The following is a 27041-nucleotide window of genomic DNA, read 5'->3' as shown; positions in this document are numbered from 1 at the left end:
ATATTATATCATATCATATCATATCATATCATATATCATATCACACCGGGTCTTATAATAAAGCAAGTCCAGGTCTTATATTAATTTTTGCTCCAAAAGACGTATTAGAGCTGATTGTCTGGCTAGGTCTTGTTTTCAGGGAAACACAGAACCTATAGCCGGACATACTTACGCTATTTTGTTGTATCCCCTCTTGACAGTTTTATATTTCTTCATGTTTTACCTTTGACCTTTATATTGGTAGGCTTCAACTGAGTAACTACTTTATTTCCTATTTATATACTAGTATTGTGTCCAGATCCAAACTTCAGAATTAGTAATAGCTCATTTCTTATCTCCTGCTCCATTCTTAGGAAAAATATGTAATTTTTAAGAAACAAGATTAACAAATGTTGTAACCCCCAACATTTATACCTTTTAAAAAGTGGCATTAAATGCAATATTCATATTTCTTTTTACTTAATAATTAAGGAGGAGAAAGTTCGAGTCATGCCACTCTGTCTCAGGAGCCTAATGGATGTTCAAATCAGAGATCTGCGGAGGACCTCACTGTCAGAGTGGAAAGGTTTGCTCTATTTTTGGAAATAGTATTTTGTTAAAACAATGGTTTCTAGTTATTTCTTTAATTTGAGTAAAAGCTAAAATTACAAATGAAGTTTCAGAGTTCTGGATTGAAATTTTTTATTACCTGACCAACTTTCGTATCCATAGAGATTACATTCTGGAAGTAAAGTTCTTCTGTATCTCTGCAGTCATCAGTCATTTTTAGGTCTGATCATTCTAAGAATCTTTTTTTTTCACTGGCATTTTGGTACATGTGTGTTTCCATCTGTCACTTTGCTTTTATCTCTCTGTGCTATAGGGTAAGTTCCAGATGGGCAAGCACTTCAGCTAATTTTATGACTTTACTGAGACTGGGTTCTGCATGAGTGGATGTCTATTAAGTGTCATGTGTTATTAGATGGTCTAATAACAAAATACAAACTTCTGATGATTTTTTGTGGTTTCTAGTTGAATATTTTTTAATGAGATAGTTATTAGCAAATCATAGTCTTTTATAATTCTTAAAAGTTATATGAGTTAATGGTGTAAATGGATAAGCAGGAATATATTTAAATCTTGACTTAAAACCACTTAGTGTTATATGGACGTTAGGAAACATTCCTAAGACTTGACATTTTCTTGTTCACATAGATAGTATGGAGAAACAAGGTTCAAAATGATTGCTGACAGTGGGTGTTTGAGTTCACTCTTGACTATAAAAGTCAGCTTCATTTCAGCAAAACTGAGATTCTTGTTGTTTTCTCTAGGACTTTGGGGCAGGGCCAGGATCTTGAGGTGAAATAGGACAGATAGAGCTTCTCACAGTGTGAGAAATGGTGGAAGGCTGGAAGAACGGCAGCAAGGAACCAAAGTTCCCAGGGGCTCAACCTCTTTTGTTTCCTTCTGTTTCACTAACACCAAGCACACCACCGGGCACCCCTTACTTGTGAAGTGAAAATCAAAAATCAGAAAAGGATTTGGGTACTGGGAGGAATGAGAAGAAACACGGCAGGTAGCCTTTTATCATGGGGTGGGGTCAGGTGCTATTTAATTGCAGTGGGAATGGGGAGTTTCTGTTACCTGTTTTTTTTTTTTTATTTTCAATTACAGTTGACATACAACATTATATTAGTTTCAGGTGTGCAACATAGTGATTTATGTAACATAACTTACATGACTTATGAAGTGATCATCCCTTTAAGTCTAGTAGCCATCTGACATCATGCATAGTTATTACAATATTATTGACTATATTCCCTATGCTGTACTTTACATCCCTGTGACTATTTTTATAACCGTCAGTTTGCACCTCTTAATCTCTTTTACCTTTTCACCCATTCCCTCAACCCACCTCCTGTTGTTTCTTAGTAGCTTCCATTCTCATGTAAGGTAGTACCTGCTGTGTCTGCCTGTGTGGTTCTATAAACACAATATAATATACCATTTTAACTTTCAAAGTTATATGTATACTGATGTATATGTGCTACATATAGTATAATGAATTATGAAGACACTTTAAGACATACAACAAAATGTTTATACTAATATCAATGAAAGAAGAATTAGGGATTTTATTTTATTTTTTTGCTTTGTTCTGAGGTTGCTAAATTTTCTTCATGGAGCATTGTTTTATGATTAGCATATCAAGTCAGAGTGGGTCTACAGTTGTTTGAGATTCCTTAAACTGAAAAATAACTAATGTGCTCTTGGAAATGACATATATGCAATTTTTTAAGAAGCTTATGCTATTAGGACCATACATTAAATATATGTGGGCTGGGATCTTTTAAAAAAAAGGATACTCACACCAAAATTGGATGAAATGTTGCCAGATTCTTAATAATGAAACAGTTTTCATTGGGAAACAGCTGTTCACTGCTTGGACAACTCTTGAAAAGTCCAGTTCATATGGTCATATAATTAAAATTGTGTAAGTACTTCAAATTGTTGCTGAGATTAATTTATCAGATTCAACCAATAAAGCCTAGGTCCTGATACTAATTAATTCACAGACTGAGGTCCTGCATTTTATTCATCTGAGTTATACCCAATTAGGAATTTTGTTCCTTTTGTGGAATCTAATTCATTGACAATGACTAAAAACACCGAGCTATGTAATATTCCTATCCCAAATGTCCTCTTAGCTCAGCATTTCTATACCCTTAAGGTTGCCTTCATTTCCACTGGCCCGTTGTAGACTTGATCTGTTTTCATGCCTCTGACTCACTCATCCTCTGCAAGGATATTGGACTCTGCAACCCCAGCTTGCTGCTAGTTTCCCTGTCTCACAGCACTGAGCTGCAGTGCTTTTACTCAAACCACGTTAAGTTGGACCCATTATTCCCTGTGGTGTATTCTTATATTTATACAGTTATGTAATACCAACCTCTATAAAGCAAAATTCGTGGATTTTTCTCTAACTTTGATGATATTTTAAAATATATTTCATGCAAATTAAAAGTTCAACCTTAAAATTTGGCAGGGCGGATTAGTAAATGTAGGATTCTGACTTTTCTCTGAGGCTGTAGTATCTCTTCCTAGAGGCCAAGTTTTTGGAAAACGAATTATTCCACACTAGGTCTTAGGCTTTTTTCTCATCTAGCTTGAAGGAAAAGTAATTTTGTTTGGGGAAAAGGTGACTAAACCAAATTGGTGGCAGCTCAGAAACTCATCCTATCTTATACGTAATGAGAACGTGGACTTTCTGTCTTGAATTGCCTTTTCTCAAGGGAAGTAAACTTAATTTTTAAAAAAAATGGATTGATGATTTGTAATTGTGAGACTTTTAATACTAATTAAAATATATACAGTGTATTATTTTTAAAGCTAAAAGATGTGAAATATAAATATTTTAGTGATTCAGATGAAAAGATACATCTTTTAGTTAAAATGCATTATTTTGTTTATATTATTATGTTCAAAAATTGGCAGGTTTCTCAGCGAAAGATAATATATAGTACCATCAGTTCCAACCTTTTGTTTGGAAAGGTTTCAGCCTCAAAGAGTTGAAAGAGTAATATAATGACTACCTTTTTTTGCTGATTTATTTAAAAGTTGCAGGAATCATTTTCACTTTAAATATTTGCATGTATCTCCTAATAATAAAAGCATTGGCTGAGGCTTTGTTCGGCTCTGAGCAGGAGCTCCAGCCTGGGTTGGAGCCTGGGGTCTACACCCACTACCCATGCCCTGCCCATCCCTTAGTCCAATAAAAGAACAAGTAAGTGGTAGATTCCCAGATACAAATATGATGAAACATTCGATTTGGTATTAAGATGAAGTGAGCTTTGCAACCAAATTAGAACAAAATGCATCTCTTTTTCTCTGAAGAGAATGTTATAGGGGGTATGTAATTAAAGAATAGACATTTTCAGATTTTATTACAATACCATTTTCACACTAACAAAACTGTAAACTGATACGGAAAGATTATCTAATACTCGATCATATTCATACTGCCCCAATTAGCCTAATAATATCCTTTATAACTTTTTTCCCCGAATCAGGATCCAGTCAAGGATCATTCATTGAATTTAGTTTAGTCTCTTTTAATACAAAACATTTCCTTTGTTTTGTTTTTTAGTTTTTGTTTTCATTTTTCCTGACTTGGACATTTTTGAGTCGGCTAGTTGTTTCTAGAATGTTTCTTGATCTGGTCCCCGTTTCATCATTCTAGATTCAAGTTAAACTTTGATGAGTACGTTACCTAGATAATGTTTGTCCTTCCCGTTAGTCACATCAGTAGGCAGCTAGTATCAGACGTATGCGTTACTGGTGATGTTAAGTTGAATGATTGGTGAAGGTGGTGTCTGTGGGATTTCTTGATTAAAAAGATACCCTTTGCCCTAGTTAATAAGTTATCTGTGGGGGTGATTCTTTGAAAATGAGTATGCTATTCCTCAAAAACTTTCAACCAGTCGTTTTGGTATCCATTCATTTTTGCTTGGATCAGTTATTTCACTGGTACTTTAAAAAGGTGATTTTTTTTTTCTAATTCTATTTATTTTTTTTCATTTATTAGCTAGCTTTCATTCTGTAGCAAAGGGCTTTGATCCACCTCTTCCTACTTTCCACTTTCCTACTTTCTCTTTTTTTCAGTCAACTTCTTATTGGTCACCAGCACCCAGATCAAGAAATAGACAATTACCAGTGTACTTCATTCACTGGGGGCCTTAATTACTGCCTCCCTCTGACAGATAACCACTCTCCTGAATCCAACAGCACAGAGGAGTGTTGCTGTTTGTGAATATCATAATACAATCTACCACATGCATTTCTTTGTTTGCTCTCGTTTGCTCAGCGATGTATTTTGAGGCTCTTCTGTTGTTGCTGCCTCTGGTGGTAATAGTGGGTGTGCTCTCATTGCTCTCATTGCTCTATTTGCCTGGGCCACAACTTATTATCCATTTTACTGTTGCTGGACATTGGAATTGTTTTCACTTTGGGGCCGTTATGAATAGGGCGCTATGAACATTCTTATACATATCTTGGTGAATATATCTTTTGCGTGTATTTGTAGGAGTGGGAATTTCTGGGTCATAGATACTTGCCAGTTTCTCAAAGTTGTCATACCAACTTGTAACTCCCCTCAGCAGAAAAATGTTTCACAGATCCTTTTTATGTTACAAAATGTATTACAATTTATTTCTCTTATGATTCTTTTTGGTGCACAAATTGCCCCAAATTTGGCTAGTAGAATCCCCTTCATGCTAGGTCTTCTGTCCTTTTGACATATGTCTTGTCATTCTGTGAGCATCCCCTTGATTTCTGGCACAAGTTGTACAGCTGAGTTTTATCAAATACGTACGAGTACACTTGTGTAACCCAAATCCCTCTTAGATAAAGTACCATTATTTTTTAATTGAGATGTAATTCACATACCATAAAATTCAAAGTGTACAACTCAGTGGGTTTTAAAATACTCATAAGGTTGCGTGAGCATCACCACTATCTGCTTTCAGAATCATTAGTTTTTTTGTTTGTTTGTTTGTTTGATTTTTTATTGGGGAAGGGGAGCAGAACTTTATTGGAGAACAGTGTGTACTTCCAGGACTTTTTTTTCCAAGTCAAGTTGTTGTCCTTTCAGTCTTAGTTGTGGAGGGTGCAGCTCCACTCCATGTCCAGTTGCCGTTGCTAGTTGCAGGGGGCGCAGCCCACCCACCCTTGCCGGTGTCGAACGGGCAACCCTGCCATTTGAGAGGACGCGCTCCAACCAACTGAGCCATCTAGGAGGTAGCTCAGCTCAAGGGGCTGTGTTCAATCTTAGTTGCAGGGGGCGCTGCCCACCATCCCTTGCGGGACTTGAGGAATTGAACCGGCAACCTTGTGGTTGAGAACCCACTGGCCCACGTGGGAATCGAATCGGCAGCCTCTGGAATTAGGAGCACGGAGCTCCAACTGCCTGAGCCTCCGGGCCGGCCCCCAGAATCATTAGTTTTTAATTGATGAATTTCTTCCAGTTGGGAATCAGTTTTGGCATTATTAGTTTTTATAAATGCTAGCCTTCAGTTTTTTGCTTTTATTTTAAACAATTTTGTACCTACTGCTTTTCGCTTCTGTGTAAGAGGTCAAACATTTGTAAGTCATTCATTTATATATATTTGAAGATGTATATGGCAGGGAAGGGAACTAATGGTCAGTAAGAGGTAAGACACTTAGAGCTAGAGCCACGCTTCTGATGGGCTTCCATGAACTCATCATGGATTTCTCTAGGGATCAAGGGCCAGGCAGATAAATGACCGCTTTTCTTTCAGGAGCTTTTTATTTGTTTGTTTCTACATTTCCCCATTTGTTTTTAGCTAAATAAATATCTTAAATGTTTATATTAATATGATGTCTCAGTTAATGTATTTTTTAAAAATTTTAAACTTTTGAATACAGATTAACCAAAAAACTTGAAGAAAGAAGAGAAGAGAAGAGGAAAGAAGAAGAACAGGTAAAGTTCGTGTATGGAGCATTGTTTTACTCTTCCATTAGATTAGGGAACATTTGATTGAGTTGGCAGACCTAGGATGGCTTCTGGTTGTAGCTCAGTGTTGCAGCACAGTGAAGGGAATTATCTGTCTTCTGTTGTATGATCATAGTGTACTTTTTTGTGTGCTTTTTGTAAATTTCTAGGAATAAATTGGCTTATCATTTCTCCCTCTGCAATGAGTCTTACATTAAGACTAAAGGGACTTGAACTAAAATTATTTTGGTTTAAAAAAAATTATTTTGGTTTGATACAGATCAAATTTTTAGTTCCTTTTTATGAAAAAGTAGTTTGTAGGCATTTTGCTGAATTTTTCCTCTGGTGTTGCTGCATTCTAGTGCACCATTCATTTTTCTCACTATGTGTACCTAAATTGCATCATCTCTTTCGGGTGGTAATATAGGGTTGGTTATTGTTTCTTCAAGCCACATTAATGACAGCCTTGTTGTCTTCGGCGGGTAAAATATTTACCTTAGGAGCCAAAGACCTATAATTTTGTTTATTTTCAAATTACATTGATCACATCATAATCTTAATAGAACCACTGGCAAAGATTTATAAATTGATAGACATTTGACCATTAACCCATGCTGTTAATAAAGTCTACTGACGCCTTACGTTTTATGTAGTTCTTTTGTTCCTTTAGTTGCACCCAACACCTAGCTTTCCCTGCATACAGAATAATATCTTGGGCAGATTGTTAAATTATGTTTTTGGTTCATAAAACTTACTTTCTCTTTAATTCAGAGAGAGATTAAGAAGGAAATTGAGAGGAGAAAAACTGGAAAAGAAATGTTGGATTATAAACGAAAGCAAGAAGAAGAATTAACGAAAAGAATGTTAGAGGAAAGAAACAGAGAAAAGGCAGAAGATAGGGCAGCTCGAGAGCGTATAAAACAGCAGATTGCGTTGGTAAGTATTAAGTTTATTTTTAATGCTCAACTCTAGAACATTTGTGAAATTTTTTTCCATGCGTAATGGTTTTGGTTTATTACCAGACAATGCACACAAAAATAAGTTTTTAGTGACTGAAAGAGAATCAATTACTTTTACTAGAAATTGTATATTGAATTAAAATACAGTTAAGATTAAAATTGAGATGATTTTTTCAAAGTAATTTCTCTCTGTTACCAGTAGTCAAACAGTAATTTTCAAAGATTCCCTAGAAAAGAAGCTAAGAATTGGTTACTTAGCAGTTAGTCTTCTCTAGTCGCAAGCATTTTTGGGGGGTGACATTCAAAGGTTTTAGACACATCAAGTAGGATCGTTTTGCAACAACTGCTTTTAGAATTGAGCAGTTGTAATGCATATGAAAACCATGCCTACCTTCATATTGTTTGTTCATTTGTTGATTCAACAAATATTTACCTACCATGTGCTAAACCTTGTTCCAGGCTCAGGAGGTACAGTAGTGACCAGAATCAAGTCCTTGTTTGTTTAATAATAACTCTGGTTCCTGGTAGTTGATAAAACTAAAAAAGTTCCAGATCCAGAGTCATAAAGAGAACAAACGAGTGTGGCTTTAAGGAATTTCACGCATGTATGTGTTTGTTCCTTGTATTTGGAAATGCGTAAATAGACCATTCTAGCAGTGAAAGATAATTAGCGTCTAACAACTGTTTTAAAGGATCGAGCGGAGAGAGCAGCTCGTTTTGCAAAGACAAAGGAAGAAGTAGAAGCTGCTAAAGCTGCTGCCTTGCTGGCCAAACAGGCAGAAATGGAAGTCAAGAGGGACGCTTCTGTAAAAGAAAGAAGGTACTTTATTTCCTGCTTAAACATCTGTGTGTACATGGCAGCTGAGGAGAACAGTTGTTGACTGCTTTTTAAAACTGATGTGTGCTGTGGCTAAAATAAGTAGTTCCAGTAGGACATACTGACCAGTTTGGCAGCTGCCAATGGTATTTGTTATTGAATGTGAATTTACAATATAACAGTGCTAAACACACACAGTCCCCAACTTATGATGGTTTGACTTAGGATTTTTTGACTTTACAGTGGTGTGAAAGCGAGAAGCATTCAGTAGAAACTGTACTTCAAATGTTGAATTTTGAGCTTGTACCTGTCTAGCGATATGTGGTATGAGGCTGGGTGGCAGCAGCGAGCTGCAGCTCCCAGTCAGGCACGCTTTCAGGATGCGAAACACCCAGTGCTCTGTATTCATGATCATGATGTTAGATGATTCTGCCCAACTGTACGTGTTCTGAGCACATTTAAGGTAGGCTGGGCTAAGCTCTCATGTTTGGTAGGTTAGGTATATTAAATGCATTTTCGACTTACGATATTTTCAGTGTACAATGGGTTTATTGGGGCATAACCCCATTGTAAGGCAAGGAGTATCTGTAAATGACTTTTAAAAGAGGGCTCAAGAAACCTCCTTTAAAAGACAGAAAGCACATGCATCAAAATGATTATAGTGATTATCTTGTGTATTAGGAGTCTTTAGTTGTCAGAATCTCAAGTCAAATAGGATGAAGCAAAAGAGGGAATCCATGGGATCTGCAATTGAGAGTTCCAGTGATGGATTTGGTTAGGCATAGCTAGATCCATGGATCTAAAGGATAATGTCAGTAAGACTTTTTTTCTCTCTCTTTTTAATCTCTTCATTTCTTTTGTTTTAGCCTCATTCTCAGAGAAACCCCTGTTAGGAGAGCCTAGGGCCTCATGGCACTTTCAGGATCTTGAGTTCCTGATCCCAGAGAGGAGAGATGAACTCTTTCTCCCAAAACCCATGTCATTCACCGAGGAGAATTCTGATTGGCCCTGCTTGGATGGTGTGGCCACCTCCAGACACAATTGCTATGTCTGCGTATATGGGCTGTCTGGTTGGGGTAGTTGTTAGCCCACCCCTCTGGTGAAAGAGGTGGAAGAAATGTTATTGATAATCATACCAGAATGAATGGCATATAGCAGGGATAAGGCAGTTCCCAAAACAAAAGTATGTTGCAAAGACAAAAATTCAGATTTCCAGTACATCCTGTTAGTTGGATTGTGGTTAATATTTATTTTGTTCTCTATACTTTTCTGTATTTTTCATATTGGGAAATTAACAAGCATTACTTTTGTAATCATAAAAAATACTTTTTAAAAATTATTTCCAAAATTAATAAAATACTTATACTTAATAATATTAAGAAGTCTTCTGATCTATGGAACACAGAATGCCTTTCTATGTATTTAGGTTTTAATTCTTTCAACAATGTTTTCTAGTTTTCAGTGTACAAGCCTTATACTTTTGTTAAAATGACAGTACTTCTTCCCAAACTAATTTATAGATTCAACACAATCCCTATCAAAATCCCAGCTAATTTTTTTGTCGAGATTTTTGCAGAAATCTGATCCTAAAATTCATATGAAAATGCAAGGGACCCAGAATAGTCAAAACAAATTTGAATAAAAACAAAGTTGGAAGGCTCAGACTTTCTGATTTCAAAACTTAACTGCAAAAGCTACAGTAACCAAGGCATTGTGGAATTGGCATAAGGATGGACATATAAATCATGTAATAGAATTGAGTCTCCAGAAATAAACCTATGCATTTATGATCAACTGATTTTTGAAAAGGGTACCAAGACCACTCAATGGAGAAAGAATAGTCTTCAACAAATGGTGCGTGGACAAGTGGATATCCATTTGCAAAAGAATGAATTTGGATCCTTACCTAACACCGTATAAAAAGTTAACTCAGAATGGATCATCTATCTAAGTTTAAAAGTTAAAAGTATAAATTCTTAGGGAAAAAAAAGAGGTAATCTTATGGTCTTGGAATAGGCAATGGGTTATTAGACATGACCAAATAAAAGCACAAGCAACAAAAGAGAGCAATAGATAAGTTGGACTTGATCAAAATTTTAAAAAGTTTGCTTTAAAGGACACCAAGAAAGTGAAAAGGGGGAGGGAAGACAAAAAAGGTGGAGGGGATTAAAAAGTACAAATTGCCAGTTGTAGAATAAGTCATGGGGTATAATGTACAGCATAGGGAATATAGTCAATATCATCATCACTATGTACGGTGACAGATGGTTACTAGGCTTATTGTTGGTGAGAACTTCATAAGGTATATAAATGCCTAATCATTATGTGGTACACCCAAAACTAATATAATATTGTATGTCAACTATAATTTAAAAATAAATTTTAACAAAATGAAAATAAAGTGAAAAGAGAACCCACAGAATTCGAGAAAATATTTGCAAACCATGTATCTGATAAGGACTTGTATCTAAAATAAAAAAAGAAGTCTTACAACTCAACAGTAAAAAGCCAACAATCCAATTTAAATATGGGAAACGGATTTGAATAGATATTTTTCCTGAGAAGATAGACAGATAGTCACTAAACACACGAAAAGATGCTCAACTTCATTAGTCATTAAAGAAATCAAAACCACAATGAGATACCACTTTATACCCTTTGGGGTGGCTACAATTAAAAAGACAGATAATAACAAGTATTGACAAAAGTGTAGAGAAATTAGAACCCTCAAGTACTGCATACAGAAATGTATAAAAGTGAGTCACTCACTGTACAAAATAGTCTGGCATTTCATCAAAATGTTAGGCATAATTACCATAAGATCTCCTAGGCACACACCCAACAGAAATGAAAACACACCCACACGAAAACTTGCATGCAAATTTTCAGAGCAGCACCGATTCACATTAGTTACAAAGTGGAAACAATCCAGGTACCCATCAACTGATGACTTAAGAAAGAAAAAGTGATATATCCATACAATAGTTATTTGACAATAAAAAGAAATGACATACTGATACATGCTTCAACATGGATGAACCTTGAGATACTGTTTCATAACCTCTAGGACGCCTACATTTAAAGAGATAGCAACAAGTCTTGGCGAGGATGTGCATCATTGCTGATGGGATTATAAAATGATGTAGTCACTTTGGAAAAACAATTTGGCAGTTCCTCAGTGTTAAACATAGTTACCATATAATCTAACAATTCTACTCTTAAGTATATATCCAAGAGAATTTAAAACATGTCCATATAAAAAGCTGTACTTGAATTATAGCAGCATTCTTCATCATTGCCAAAATGTGATAATAATCCAAATGTACATCAATTGAAGAATGGGTAAACAAAACATAGTATATCCCATACAGTGGAATATTACTCAGCAATGAAAAGGAATGAAGTACATATGCTACACATGGATGAAACCTGAACACATAATGGTACATGAAAGAAGCCAGTTACCAAAAAGTCAGACATCGTATGATTCTATCATATGAAATGCCTGCAATAGGCCAATCTACAGATATAGATGCCAGAGTTAGGTGAGAGAGAAATGGGGGAGGGCCTCCACATGGGTTTGGGGTTTCTTTTAGGATGATGAAAATGTTATAGAATTAGATAGTGGTGGTGATTGCAGCGCAACTGTTTTAAAAGCCACTTAATTGTATGCTTTAAAAGGGTGGATTTTATGTTATGTGAATTATATCTCGATAAAGCTGTTCTTAAAAAATACAAATGAAAAGATCTGACATTATGAAAACTATTTTCATTGCATATTTTCGCTTTCATCTTCTCTAACTTTTGATATTGTTTGCGAATATGTAAAGATTCTGACTTAAATTTTCTTCTTTCATAGCACCATTGCAAGAATTCAGTTCCGTCTTCCTGACGGTTCTTCATTTACAAATCAGTTCCCTTCTGATGCTCCTCTAGAAGAGGCAAGGCAGTTTGCTGCACAGGTAAATTACGTCCTGAGTTGTAATAAAGGTACATGAATAGGCTATTAAAATGTAGGATGGAAAATTTTTCCAGCAGAATTTGAAGAATGTGACTAAGTCATGACCTGTCCCCAGGAGGGAGGCATAAGACACCTCTGGGGTGTTGAGCTTCCGTGCCACATGGGAGCAGCATGCCTGCTTGTCATGCAAAAATAGGAATTTGCTGATGTTGTAGAATAGGCTCTGGAAACTTCACTGCTTGGTACACTCTAATGGAGTAGTGAAAAGGAAGTGATTTTCTCAAGGTCTAATCTGAGGGAGCTGTCTCCTGTAAAAAGGATGCAGTTTTTCTTGGTCCTCTCCACATTTTCAGCAGGTTGCTTATAATGCTTTGGGGCTAGCCATTTTCCCACCATCTGCCAGTTGTCCATGCCTAAAGATCAATAACCTTTATTTGGCAGCAAGTATCTTTCTCAGGAATTTACTTCCACAATGTGATGTGGCCTTACTCTGAATGGGTATGACATTTGATATTTAGAGAATAAGCTATGAGTAACTTTCAATTAGCTTTTATTTTCTGATTGATTCCTTACTCGAAATGTATTCTAGGCAGTAGATGTCCTTTAGGATCTAGGCTCATTATATGTACCAGTATTTGTCTCACATGTCACTTCAAGGGTAAAACCAAGAGTTCAGATCTTTTCACTAGATCTCTTCTCTGCATTTAGTCTGCTACCTTACCTATGCATCCCAAGAGAAGGATACCTATAAAGCTGTCTGCCTTCCTCCACTGGGAAGCTGGGCTGGACAATATAAACATTTACTTTGAGAACTTTTTCCTCTGAGCTTTGTAGTATAACCAACCCAGATAGCTGCTTTCATTCTTCTTTTGCCTTGGAACCCCACCTGGGGCCTCCCAAGAGGGGGTACCCCTGGCCTGAGTCTTAACTGCTTTTGCCACAGGTAAGTGAAGAGGGGGAGCCACATTGGGCGGGGCAAGGGGGAATGTGTGAATCTGGGATTGCATCAATTCTGTTAGAACTTCACTTCAGCAGAATGACCTGATTTTGTATTTGGGTATGTCCTTGTATTAGAGTGAGAACCAGAGGTATGTGGATGACCTGCAGTGAAAAATTACAAACAACAAAAGTATTAGTCTCTTTCTTTGGAATCTTCTGGATAAATAATTGTCTAAGATTTTACAAGTATAGGTGGCTTAAAATTGCGAGGGCGATTGTGATGCTGCTCAGTGTAATTTCTTGGATCTGGGATTATATGTACGGTGTGAGCTGATTATGGATCACTTACTTTTTGAGATGAAGAGGCAAAAATTCCTGATGTTATATATATATGAGAGTAATTCTGGGCTCGTCCAGATTTTTAATAAGGAATACCTATAATCCAAATGTGTATTTGTGAGATATTAATGTAAGTTTGCCAAAGATTATTAAAACTCTCATGGCAAACTGCAGCATACTTTAAAGAGGTATCTGATTGTTCATTTTTATTCAGTTCTTTTATTTGGTGTTAGGTACTATATTCTTTCTATTTTATGGTCATTTTTGAGTTATAAAAGCTTTTAAATACTATTTGGATTTGACAGCTTTCAGCTACTTTTTGAAGCACAAAGTTTTTAATGTTTTTTGCATTTACATTTAAGTGAACTTTTAAAATTAAGTCAATTTTAATGAAAGTCATTTTGGATGCATATGAGTATGTAATATCTTATTTTTAAAAGGCACCATTGTAATGTTTTTAAATTTGTTGTTATGTTACAGACTGTTGGCAACACTTATGGTAATTTTTCATTAGCAACCATGTTTCCGAGGAGAGAATTTACCAAAGAAGATTATAAAAAGAAATTATTGGATTTGGAACTTGCCCCAAGTGCTTCAGTGGTACTGTTGCCAGTATGTATTTTTTTTTTCTCATATATATATATATATGTGTATGTATATATACATATATACTTTTTTTTCCTCACAGTTCTGTTTGTTGTACTCTTGATTGTTGCTTTTAATTAGCGGAAGGAAGGTGAAAGGTATACTATGGATAATTAAAATCCAAATTATCCAGAAATGTTAGATCAATTTATTGTTCCATAATCCTGTGCTTTATGTATTTTTATTGCTAGTGAGGCACTAAGCAACAAATAGTTTAATTTTCAACTTTTTTTCCTCACCTATTTTCATGTACAAAAAATGACCAGTAGGAGAACAAAAGAAATACAGAATAATCTACAGACTTAATGTCTTTTATTTGTCTATGACTCTATTGTTTACCAAGTTTTTAAAAAACACTTAAACATAAAAATAACGCTAATTTTTAACATATTAATCCCATTTGATCTTCACAACAATATGAGAAAAAGAGGCTCAGAGAGCTTAAATGACGGCCAAGGTGCCACCTTAAGTGCTGGAGCTGGGATGAGAGCCTGGGTCTGCTGTGTCTGCCTCTGTAGTTTTCCCTGCCCTGACCTAGAGCCCCACACCTAAAACAGTTATCCCTCCAATAATCAGAATTAATTACATTCACTGAGGTTTGAAACTTCCCGCCTTTTTTTAATCATCAAGAAAGATTTTTCTTGGGGCCGGCCTGGTGGCTCAGGCGGTTGGAGCTCCATGCTCCTAACTCCGAAGGCTGCCGGTTCGATTCCCACATGGGCCAGTGGGCTCTCAACCACAAGGTTGCCAGTTCAATTCCTCGACTCCCTCAAGGGATGGTGGGCTCCGCCTCCTGCAACTAAGATTGAACACGGCACCTTGAGCTGAGCTGCCACTGAGCTCCCGGATGGCTCAGTTGGTTGGAGTGCGTCCTCTCAACCACAAGGTTGCCGGTTCAATGCCCGCAAGGGATGGTGGGCTGCTCCCCCTGCAACTACCTGGAGCTGAGCTGCGCCCGACACAACTAAGACTGAAAGGACACCAACTTGACTTGGAAAAACAGGCCTGGAAGTACACACTGTTCCCCCAATAAAGTCCTGTTCCCCTTCCCCAATAAAATCTTTAAAAAAAAAAAAAAAAGCATGGGCCTAACTAAACATTTAAAAAAAAAAAAAAGAAAGATTTTTCTTAACAAAGTTACTAATTTCAGTACAAAAGTTTAGTTCTCTTAAAAATAATTGGTTCATTTCACTGAGAACTACTTTATGGTTCTACGTTATGATTACTCCTTTTTTTTTTAAAAAAAAAAAAGCAGAGCTCCAGGAGTCCCAGAAGTTTGTGTACATTTGTAAAACAGCAAAAGTTGGTAATTTTCCCTTTTTGAAGTAAACTAAAATCAATAGGACTTTCTTTCTCAGATAGAAGATTCACCTAGAATCTTAAGTATGATGTGATTGGGCTGATGTAGTATTTATCTAGGTTTATTCCTTAATTTTTAGGCAGGAAGACCAACTACATCCGTGGTACATTCTTCCAGCGGAGACTTCTGGGCCTTGTTGGGGACAGTACTCTACCCATTCCTTGCCATTTGGAGACTGATTAGCAACTTCTTATTTAGTAACCCTCCTGCACAGACCTCAGTGAGAGCAGCGTCTTCGGAAACCTCAAACCTTGCATCGTCTAGCAATTCAGAAAAAAGGTATCTGTTTTCCCCTTTTGCAAAATATGTTAGTAATGCCCAATGCCTTAGGCAGAATGAAAAAATTTGTTATGGGTACATTGTCTTCTTTTATAAGGGAAATAACCCAAATGTTCTGAAGAGTTACTATATCGTCTCTCACGTACGTCTCATGGGATGCTCACGTACCTGAGTTTTCTCAGCCATCTTTCTAAAACTTAATCTATGCAAAGCTACTTCACCTCTTCTGGTTTTATTATTTCATTTATTGAATTCTCTTCATCCCATAATTATAAAAGTAGATTGTTTTTTTTCAGGTCCAAATAGTAATATTTTTCTTGTTAGCCATGTTTTGTCTGTTAATTTCTGATAGTCATATTGCATAATTTCTTTAGCTGGATTGCACTTTAGAGAATTTTAACCCTGGTGGTTCTTTGATCTGCTGGTTGACCATTTTCTATGGGTCATTTAGAGAAGGGCCAAACTGAGGAAACTGGATATTCACTTGAAAATGGAGCCTTCAGAGTTATTTGGACTACTCCCTTAACCAAGAGGGCTTACTTTTTATTGCACATGGCCATAGTTAGAATGGTAATACTAACAGACAACACTAATGATTTAGCTCATACTTCTGTTAAAATTTTGCATATTTGAAACAGGTTAACAGGAAATATTTTCCTAGAAGGTGAGATTACACTCCCTCCTAATAGCACAATTTTTAATAATATATACCTACTACTGTTAAAACGTTTAGGCCATTAATAGGCAGTATAGCAAATTGTTGCACCAATCCTAAGTGATAAGTAATGAAAATCCTTGCCTCTAGCTGCCATCAGGAAGGAGATGCCTAGTGTGTCCCACTAGTAGTAACTAGATGAAGATTCATATAAATATTGTGATTGGGCTAATTGAGCTTTTATCTTGATTTCTTTCTTCACTATTAGGCAAGAAGACCAGTTAAATCTTTAGCACATTACTCAAGTGGGGACAGTGGGAAATTCTTCTCTAGTCTTAGAACAGCATTCAAATTAGGCCTTGTTAGTGCTGAATTACTGAGCACGGGGTGGAAGCATTTAATTCTGAATTACTATACTATAGGATAGCTTGCTGTTGTGTAGGTTTTTTTAAATTTTCAAAGAAGGAAAGAGGACTTGAGTTTGGGTAAAGAATGGGATGAATGTACATCTAGGAGTGTAAAATTTTCTGTTCCACTATTCGTTTTCCTCTTTTCTTTTTGCTTTTTCTTTCCAACCCTTTAGAGTATTAGCTTAAACTTCACCTGTTTCCTTCCCATTTTCAGATAAATTCCTGTTTGTTCTTAATTGTACAAAGAAATTATTGAAGATTATAAAAGGAAGAAAAACTGCTAATTGACCATGTCTGTAAATTAGGCTATGAATGGAGCTTATGAAAGCCTCTAGGGTGCTGTGTAAGTTATAAATGTTTTAGTAGATATATCAGCTTGCATAAATAATAAAGGAAAGATTAGTTGGCAGACAGTCCTACTCTTCTAAAGCTTAAAAAGTCATCAAGAATTACATGGAAGTGGAAAATATGATTTGGCTGCGTTGGCTTGGAAAACAGATGAAGTTAAACTGCCAAAAATGTATCAAGTCTAATACTGCAATAGTAGACATAATTATTTCCCATGAACTTCCCTTATAGTTGCCTATACTAATGGAATAGTAAAGGAAACAGCTTTGTATTACTGCTATTATTTTATGTCATCTTCTTGTTTCTCCCTCTTTCGTTATATCAGGGAACCAGTCAGAAAAAGAATGCTGGAGAAACGGGGGGAAGACTTTAAAAAGGAAGGGAAGATATACAGATTGAGGACTCAGGATGATGGTGAAGATGAAAACAACACTTGGAATGGAAATTCTACTCAACAGATGTAGTATGATAAGTACAGTATGTGCAATAATCATTGTTTCTCTTATGATTTAATTCAATTAAAATTCAACTGGAGAGGAGGGACTGCTTTATGTTTTCCAACTGATCTATAACTGTTTATTTCTGCTTAGTGGGTTAAAATTGTTTAACTCAGACAAGTCAAGAGATAAAATAACTGGCTGCTAAGTCCTTGCATACGGTAACCAACTACTAGAAACCTTAAAAGAATCAAAAGGTCTTCCACAACCTCCCTTCATCAGCTTTCAGTTTTTCATATACCCATTAGTCCTGTGCTCTCGGATGATCCGTTGTGTTTAGAGCAGTTTTGCTCCAGAACTCTGATACCCACACAAAGTAACTGGTGTATCACTAATTTCATGCTAAGAGCATTTTAACTAGCCAATCAGATGATAATTTGTTTTCTTCTCTTTTCGCTCATCAGCTGCAAGCAAAATCTTGTAGTTTTTAATCTTAAACACTGAATAAAAAATCTTTTCCAAAAATTGTAATGATCTTATTTTTGCTTTTAAGTTTTGTTATCCTAGCATCTTTTTGTTGCATCGGGTTCTGTTGAGGTCATGTGTCTGATTTTTAACCCCCAGTACTGCCCTGGAGTTATCTCAGGAAAGTAGCTGACCACCTTCCCTTAAATATCACTGAAGGAAGACATCTTCCGACACACATTGATGCTATGTAACTATCTCTCCTAATTCAGCATGGCATCACTTTGTTTGCATAATGTTCTGGTCCTTCTCATCAGATTGAAAACAACAGCAATCTACAGCTAGTCCTCTCACCTTTATACTGAAGTTTTGCTCTAAATAATCATACTTCAAAGACCTAAAGTACTTGTAGTGTAGAACAAGAGTATGGAATAAATTAGGCCTTTTGCTCATTTGGTTATTCCTAAGAACTTTAAAGAGTTCTTTAACTTACATGTTCCTTAATCTACATGTTTTTGGTAGTGGAGTCCACTAAACTAATAATGTTTGAAAAATGGAGTAAGCATGACAGTTCCTCTTTTAACCTTCTGCTTTTAGATTGGTAGATATCACTCTTGAGTGAACATATAGAAGGACTCTATTTTGTGATGGGAGGAAGAAATATTATCAAAGCAAATTCTTTCACCTCTGAAATAACATTGACTTTTAAAAATAGTAATAGTCATTGTTAGTAAGGAAATAGGCTGTGCTGGTGGCGGTTGGAGTGAAAACTGGTAGAACCTTTTTGAAAAACATTATCAGAAACCTTAAATATTATACTCTTTGATCCAATCATTTTTTCCTAAGGAATGATCGTAAGTGCTGACAAAATTTAGGCATAAATATATTCATTAAGTGTTATTTATTTTAACTGAGAACTAGAAACCAACGAAATGCCTTGTGCAGAAATAATAAACTTTTGATGAAGAGAAATGGTACAATATTAATTCAACAATTCAATTTAATATATATTTATTAAGTACCTGTTATATGTTGGAGGGAAAAAGCAGGATACAGAGCTGTAGGTACAGTATGATCTTAGCTTTGTAAACCCAGTTTATATATAGATACTACTATGTATTACCATAATGTAAAGGAAAAAAAAAAAGACACCAAACATTAGCAGTGGTAAGAGTGGTTATATGGAATTTTAGTTCTTTTTTTTTTTTCACCCTTACGAAAGGGTGAAATCGAAAAGTTTTCTCGATTTTCTGCAATGGTCATATTATTTCCATAATTTAAAAACTGAGCTTTAAAAAGAAAAATCAAGTAAGCATCCCATTTAAGGTTTGTCATCTTTAAAAATATGGCAAGCAATATGGGATTTAAAAACAAAATTGTCAAATGGGTGTGACCCTACTAATAACTTAGAAACATATTTGCAAAAACTTGGGAGTACTCAAGTCAGTTTGCCTTGAAAAAACTCAAATATACATCTTAGAGAAACATGGTTCACGATCTTTGAGTAAGAGGATCTCTCCTCAATTTTATATTTTAAAAAGTATACATAGTAAAGAAAAACTCAAAATAGTACAAAAGGCTATAAAATGAAAATGAAATCTCCCTCTCTGCATCTTACCCCCAGTTTTAGTCCTCTGAAGTAACCTGTATTAACAATTTCTTTTGTAATCTTCAGAACATTTTTATGCATAATAAGCAAATATGTAATCTTTATATTTTAAATAAATGGGATCAAATTATATATACTACTATGCATCTTGCTTTTTCACTTTTATAGTCTTGAATATCTTTCCCTGTCAATACAAAGCTACCTCGTCTTAATAATGGCTGTACAGCATTTTACTTTATAAATGTACCCCAACTTATTATCCATTCTCTGGTGGTGTTCATTGGTTATTACAATTTTTTTGCTTGTTTTTCTATTACAAACATTGCTGCAATGAATGTCTTTGTGAAGGCATCTTCTTAGCTGTGAGAATATACCTGTAGGATACGTTTGTGTAACTTACTGAGTCACAGGGTGTTTGCAGTTTGGATTATAAAAGATGCTGCCAAATTGCCTGTTCTTCAGGCTCTATGAATTTACGCCCCCACCAACGTGTATGAGAATGTCGAGTTCCCCATATCCTTACCAACATTGTATTGTACTTCATCGTTTTCAACATGATGGATGAAAAATTGTCCGCATTTTTAATGTACTGTGTTGATCATGAATGAAATTGAGCATCTTTTAACATTGGTCATTTTGATTTATTTCCTGAGAACTGCTTCTTAGTATTCATTGCCAATTTTTGTTTTCCATCTTTTTCTTACTGACTTATAAGAATTCTATGTATATTAAGAAAATTAGTCCTTTGTCTGACATATGCTGTAAATATTTTCTCCCTGTTTATTTTTTGATGAGTATGTTGTTGGTAACTTTTTGCCATAATATTTATGTGGTCATATTTATTATGTTTCTTTATGGCCTCTGGGTCTTAAGTCTTGCTTATGTGAGTAAATAGCTTTCTCACTTATTTTAAAAAATTCATCTATCCTAGTGTTCTCCTGGTTTCCTTATTTTTACATTTAAATCTGGGAAGGATCTGGCTCCCGTCCCCATGCCTGTGACGTCCTCGAGCTCACTTGTTGACCCCCCACCATGTATGGAGTAACACATCCTTCCCACCGATTGGGCATGCCACCTTTGTCACATATGTAGTTCCCTGTCGCAGCCCTCTTTTCCTTTGTTGATCTTTTTGTTCTCTTCTCTGTCTGCTACCAAAGTACTTTTTATAACTAGTTTTATAAAGTTTTAATATTCCCTCCCCCAGATTTATCCTTTTTCTTCTTACAAGTTTATTTAATGTGAGACTTTATATTATTTTGTCCATGTGCCCCCCAAAAAAGTTGTTGAACTTTGATATTAATTTATGTATAATTGATAGTTTATAATACTGTCTTTCTACGCAAGAAATATCTTCACTGTCAGTTTAGGAACCACCTTCACCCCCGTCTGACAAAGTTCCTATCTATTGATGGAGAAAATTGTGCCCACAGCTCCTGACTTCCAGGTGGGGCCCACGACAGTGGAACATTTTCTTAGGAACTTTCTATAGATACAGCAATTCATTTACAAGAAATAAAATTTCAAGCAGTTGAAAACTACTCTTCTTTTTCCCCAAGTTCTTTCTTTTTTATTTTTCAATCACAGTTGACATTACTGTATATCAGTTTCATGTGTACAACATAATGATTAGACGTTCGTATAACTTACAAAGTGATCACCCCAGTAACTCTAGTGCCCATCTAACACCATACAGAGTTGTTACAGTATTATCGACTATATTCCCTATCTCTATTAAGGTCCTCTGCCCATTTGTTAATTGGATTGTTTGTTTCATTGATATTGAGTTGTATGAGTTCTTTATATATTTTGCATTATTAACCCCTTATCATTGGCAAATACCTTCTCCCATTCAGTACGTTGTCTTTTCGTTTTGTTGATGGTTTCCTTCACTTTGCAACAAGTGTTCAGTTTGATGCAGTTCCCATTTGTTTATTTTTTCTTTTGTTTCCCTTGCCCAAGGAGACACGTCCTAAAAAATACTGCTAAGAGTGATGTCAGAATTTAATGCCTATGTTTTCTTCCAGGAGTTTTATGATTTAACCTCCTACATTTAAGTATTTAATCCATGTTGAGTTTATTCTTTTATATGGTGTAAGAAAGTGATCTAATTTCATATTTTGCATGTATCTGTCCAGTTTTCCTAATACCCTTTATTGAAGAGATTGTCTTTACCCCATTACATATTCTTGCCTTCTTTGTCATAGTTTAATTGACTGTATAGGCGTGGGTTTATCTCTGGGCTCTCTATTCTGTTCCAGTGATCTATGTGACTGTTATTATGCCAGTCCTGTGCTGTTTTGATTACTGTAGTAATCTCTCCCATTATGTCCATTTATATATTTAGGTGGTCCTATGTTGGGTGCATAAATGTTTACAAGAGTTATATCCTCTTGTTGGATTGATCCCTTTATCATTATGAAATGTTCTTTGTCTCAGGTTACAGCCTTTGTTTCAAAGTCTGTTTTGTCTGATATTATTGCCACCCCACCTTTTTTTCTGTTTTCATTTGCATGAAATATCTTTTTCCCTCCCTTTATTTACAGTCTGTGTAGGCAGCATATGTACGGTACAGGTCTTTTTTTTTAATCCATTCAGCCACATTATGTCTTCTGATTGGAGCATTTAGTTCATTTACATTTATGGCAATTATTGATAGGTATGTACTTATTGTATTTTATTGTTTTCTGATTATTTTTGTTTGTTTGTTTTAAGGAGAGCGCAGCTCACAGTGGCCCATGCGGGGATCAAACCAGCAACCTTGGTGTTACGAGCACCATGCTCTAACTAACTGAGCTAACCGGCTGCCCCCTCTGATTATTTTTGTAATTCTTCCATGTTCTTTCCTTAGTCTCTCATCTCTTGTATGTTGATGACTTGCTACAATTTTGTATTTGGATTCCTTTTCCTTTATTTCTTATCTCATGTAGATTTTTGGTTTGTGGTTAACATGCTTCATATATACTAAGCTGTGTTTATTACAGTCCATTTTAAGTTGATGGTCACTTAAGTTCCAACACATTCTAAACTCATTACAATTTTTACTCACCCCCTCCCCATTTGTTTTTGTCATTATTTTTTTCGTTTGTGTTTGTGTGTGTGTATGTGTGCACGCACTTTAATTTACTCTTGTAATTACACATGATCTTCCTACTTTGGTTTTTTAACCTTTGTACTAGCTTTCCAGTTGGTTGGTCCACTGCATTTACTGTTCACCTTTGTCAGTGAGAGATTTCTTTCTTTCCTATGTTCTTTATCTTAAAGAAGTCTCTTTAACATTTCTTACAATACTGGTTTAGTGGTAATGGACTCCTTTAGCGTTTTCTTGTCTGGGAAACTCTCTTTGATTCTAAATTATAGCCTTGCTGGGTAGTGTAATCTTTGTAGTAGGTCTTTCATCACTTTAAATATTTCGTGCCAATCCTTCCTAGCCTGCAAAGTTTCTGTGGAGAAATCAGCTGATAATCTTATGAGAGCTCTCATATATGTAACTACTGTTCCCTTGGTGCTTTTAAGATTCCCCGTCTTCAACCATTGGCATTTTAATTATGATGTGTCTTGGTTTGGATCTATTTGGGTTCATCTTATTTAGGACTCTCTGTACTTCCTGGACTTGTATGTCTGTTTTCCCAGGTCAGGGGAGTTTCTAGTCATTATTTCTTCAAATAGATTTTAAATCCCTGCTGTCGCTGTCTCTGTCTCTGTCTCTCTCTCCCCCTCTCTCTCTCCCTCTCTCTCTCTCTCTCCCTCTCCCTCTACTTCTCCCTCTCCCTCTCCCTCTCTCCCTCTCTCCCTTCTGGTACCTCTGGGATGCAAATGTTGGTACATTTGATGTCCTAGATGGCTCTTAAGCTGTGTTCATTTTTTTTAATTCTTTTTGCTGTTTGTATTGGGTGTTTTCTGCTACCATGCCTTCCAGATCACTGATTTAATCCTCTGCTTCATCTAATCTGCTGGGATTCCTTCTAATGTATTCTTCATTTCATGTATACTTTATTGCTGACTGGTTCTTTTTTATGGTTTTTATCTCTTTAAGTTCTCACTGAGTTTTTCTATTTTCCCCTTAAGTTCATTGAGCATCCTTATAACAAGTGTTTTGAACTCTGCGTCTGGTAGATTGCTTGTCTCCATTTTATTTAGTTCTTTTTCTGGAGCTTTGTCCTGTGTTTTCATTTGGAACATGTTTCCTTGTCTGCCCATTTTAGCTGCCTCCCTGTGTTTGTTTCTGTGTGTGAGGTAGGTTTGCTGTGTCTTCTGGTCTTGGAGGAGTGGCCTTATATAGTAGGTGTCCTGTGGGTGCATTCCCAGTGGTGTAGTCTCCCTGGTCACCAGAGCTGGGTGCTCCAGGTGTGTCCCTTGTGTATGTTGTGTGTGCCCTCCAGTTGTGGAGCTTTGATTGCTATGGCACATTAGTGGGTGGGGCTGACCCTATGGCTGACTAGTGTGAGTGACACTACAGAGCACAAGTCGCTTTAGCAGGGCTCTCACGCCAGCCGATTCCGCCTTTCAGGTGTGGCACTTGTGTAGCCGGTTGGGTGGTGCTCCGATGTGGTCCAAAGCAGCCACCAGGTGTGTTGGTTCTGGAACCTCTTGGGAGTGGTCTGGTATAGGCCATGGTCAACTGCCACTGATGCCGTGCTTGGGGCCTCTTGGTAGGAGCTACAAAGTGATCTCAGTGATGTTTATTCTATAATTTAGTTGTGATTTTGATGTGGCCGTGGGAGGAGGCAAGCACAAGCAAAGTCAGAAGGCGTGTCTGCATGGGGAATTCAGGGGAGCTCTCCAGTCTTAGCTGAGCTGAGACTTAAAGGCATTTTCAGGAGAAAGGGCGTCCTAGGCGGAAGGACTAGTGTTTGCAAAGACACAAAGGCGTATGGGAGAATCAGGGACTTACATGCAGTTCAGAACTACCACAAATTGAGAGGAAAAAGGGAAACAGGCTAAGTGAACCAAGGTGAGATCACAGGGGCCTTGAAGGCCATACTTGGGGCCTTAGTCTGCCTGTAGGCAGGGGCGAGGCAGAAAGGACAGAAAAAGTGCAGTGGAATGAAGGGTCATTCACAGGTCATCTCACTTTGTATGTTATGGTTTCTCTGGCACAGGGAATATATAATGTAAGCAGAAAGCCTTGGTCCGGTGGGACGGCTTTGACGTCCCAAATGGCTTGTGTGACTTCGTGACTTCTGGGGAACCTATCTACTCAAGGAGAATCATCGTAGGGGTAGGACACGTTCACAGTACCATTTTTATTTTCTGAGAAACACAAGCTGTGAGGCTGGGAAGGAGCTTGAAGAGAGGGCAGGAGGTGACATTGCCGTCCATCTAAGCAATGAGTTGGTTTCTTATAAAAAGGGCTGCTATGGTTTTTACTCCTGTTCTACCTTTAAAGATTCTGAAACTGGGAACAGCCCAGTTAAATGAAGCAGCTCACAGAACCACTAGATGAGTTTAGTAAGTGCACGTTTCCACAAGAGCTGCTTGCAGGGTCTGCTGCGAACGCCCAAATGAATTCCTGATACCGGGGCAAGATGCAGATATCTCCATTTTAATCAGGGACTTGGAATCCTTCAAGATTAACACAGTCTCTAAGAGTGCAAGAAGTCTGGCAGGGGCAGAATATAAGATCCTAAAGAGTTTGTGGGCAGCAAAGGTAGATACAGGTCAAGAAATGGTTTATTTTGCAGAACTGGAGGAGGTAGAAACATGGGGGTCAGAATGAAGACATGGGGCTTAGTTCCTGGTGGCCTGGCTGTATCTTCCTTTGCCTGGCGTGCTTACAGTGCATGTATGACAGTAATGCCACACCACAGATGCCGAGAAGCCCAAGGGAGAAGAGGACGTACAAAGCTGTCTGCGCTTCTGTCGCACCGAGTGTCAGGCCCAGGAACGGCACTTTGTCCTCTCTCACGGGGCTGATGGTGGGTGCGGCGTCTAGGAGGACAGCAGAGGGCGGGTCACACACTAGGACAGACGGACTTACCAGCTGAAGTTCTCCTGTGTTAAGCCCGAGCTGGATGGAGAAGTCACACAGGTACCCAGAGGGCGTGCACTGCTGGGGGCGCGTCCCTTTCCTGGAGTCTGAGCCTCTGAAGGAACTTCAGTAGTTCTATTTTTTAAACATCTCTATCAGCAGTTAGGGTATCGTCTAAACTGGGTGATTGTCTCCTACGTTGGCGTAGTAATGTACACTTTTTCAGTCATTCAACAAACACGGCTCCTTACATTATGCCAGGCTCTGTGTTTCCAACAGTCATTATATCTGATTCTCGTCAGCCCGGAACGTTTGCCGCAGGTCTCGCCCAGGCCGCACACCAGATGAGTGGTGGGGCCCTGACGAGACTAGGCCTGCTGTTCCCAGCCTAGGGCCTGGTTTCTAGATGTCACATCAACTCTGAGTTAGCGCCTTTGTTCCATCCTAAGTTCATAACTAAACTTTGAATGTAACAAAGAAACTAAATATTAGTTGAATGAATAAAAGGGATGGCAAGGCAGAGAGGAGGGTAATAAACTAAGGTTGGTGCAAAAGTAACTGCGGTTTAGGGGCGGCCGGATGGCTCAGTTGGTTGGAATGTCAGCTCTGAACAGCAGGGTTGCCTGTTCAATTTCCACATGGGCCAGTGAGCTGTGCCCCCACAACTACATTGAGGAAAACGAGCTGCAGCTGAGGGGCGGCCAGATGGCTCAGTTGGTTAGATCGGGAGCTCTCAACAACAAGGTTGCCAGTTCGATTCCCACTATGGGATGGTGGGCTGCACCCCCTGCAACTAAGATTAAAAATGGTGACTGGACTTAGAGCTGAGCTGCGCCCTCCACAACTGGATTGAAGAACAATGACTTGGAGCTGATGGGCCCCGGAGAAACACACTGTTCCCCAATATTCCCCAATAAAATTTATTTTTTAAAAAAGTAACTGGTTTAAAAGGTTAAAAACAACAGCAAAAACCAACCTAATAGAATACACAGGCCCTCTCGCTCATCATCCTCCGGCCTCAGTCACGCCCAGAGCCCAGCTCACCTGGCTGGAGACAAGGGTGCGGCCCTGCCGCTGGGTCCGGGAAGCCATTGCACCGGGCGATTGAAGCGTAGAACTTGGCTGACGCTTTGGGAATCCTTGGCAGGGACAGGTCAGTGTAGTTCACAAAATGCAGACCAAACCTCTCTGCGAAGCCCGTGGCCCACTCGATGTTGTCCATCACACTCCAGACCGTGTATCCTCGAAGGTCCACCTTATCCTGCACAGCTGCCCAAACACAGGCCCCAGCGTGAGCTTCCCTCAGACTCCTCTGCGCCAGGCCTGCCGAGGCCGTGCGCGCCCACAGCTCCCCACAGCC

The 27041-nt window shown here is 37.6% G+C and overlaps 2 protein-coding genes across 2 annotated transcripts in view; one reads left to right on the top strand and one right to left on the bottom strand.

Annotated features, from left to right (window-relative positions):
* The window catches only part of UBXN4 (UBX domain protein 4), a 32545-nt gene extending 14381 nt beyond the window's left edge, over window positions 1-18164 (top strand). The window contains exons 6-13 of the mRNA XM_033112381.1: window positions 472-565; window positions 6424-6478; window positions 7262-7426; window positions 8142-8269; window positions 12126-12228; window positions 13986-14117; window positions 15590-15789; window positions 17528-18164. Of these exons, the coding sequence (XP_032968272.1) occupies window positions 472-565; window positions 6424-6478; window positions 7262-7426; window positions 8142-8269; window positions 12126-12228; window positions 13986-14117; window positions 15590-15789; window positions 17528-17666 (1016 nt within the window). The 3' untranslated portion in view covers window positions 17667-18164. The remainder of the gene's footprint in view (window positions 1-471; window positions 566-6423; window positions 6479-7261; window positions 7427-8141; window positions 8270-12125; window positions 12229-13985; window positions 14118-15589; window positions 15790-17527) is intronic.
* Window positions 18165-24826: 6662 nt separating this feature from the next.
* LCT (lactase) overlaps window positions 24827-27041 on the bottom strand; it is a 43538-nt gene continuing 41323 nt past the window's right edge. The window contains exons 16-17 of the mRNA XM_033111413.1: window positions 26726-26950; window positions 24827-25641 (exon numbers count right to left, since the gene is read on the bottom strand). Of these exons, the coding sequence (XP_032967304.1) occupies window positions 25421-25641; window positions 26726-26950 (446 nt within the window). The 3' untranslated portion in view covers window positions 24827-25420. The remainder of the gene's footprint in view (window positions 25642-26725; window positions 26951-27041) is intronic.

Source organism: Rhinolophus ferrumequinum, chromosome 8 (genome assembly GCF_004115265.2).
Source record: "Rhinolophus ferrumequinum isolate MPI-CBG mRhiFer1 chromosome 8, mRhiFer1_v1.p, whole genome shotgun sequence".
Taxonomy (NCBI): Eukaryota; Metazoa; Chordata; class Mammalia; order Chiroptera; family Rhinolophidae; genus Rhinolophus; species Rhinolophus ferrumequinum.
This window is presented reverse-complemented; position numbering and strand designations above follow the sequence as displayed.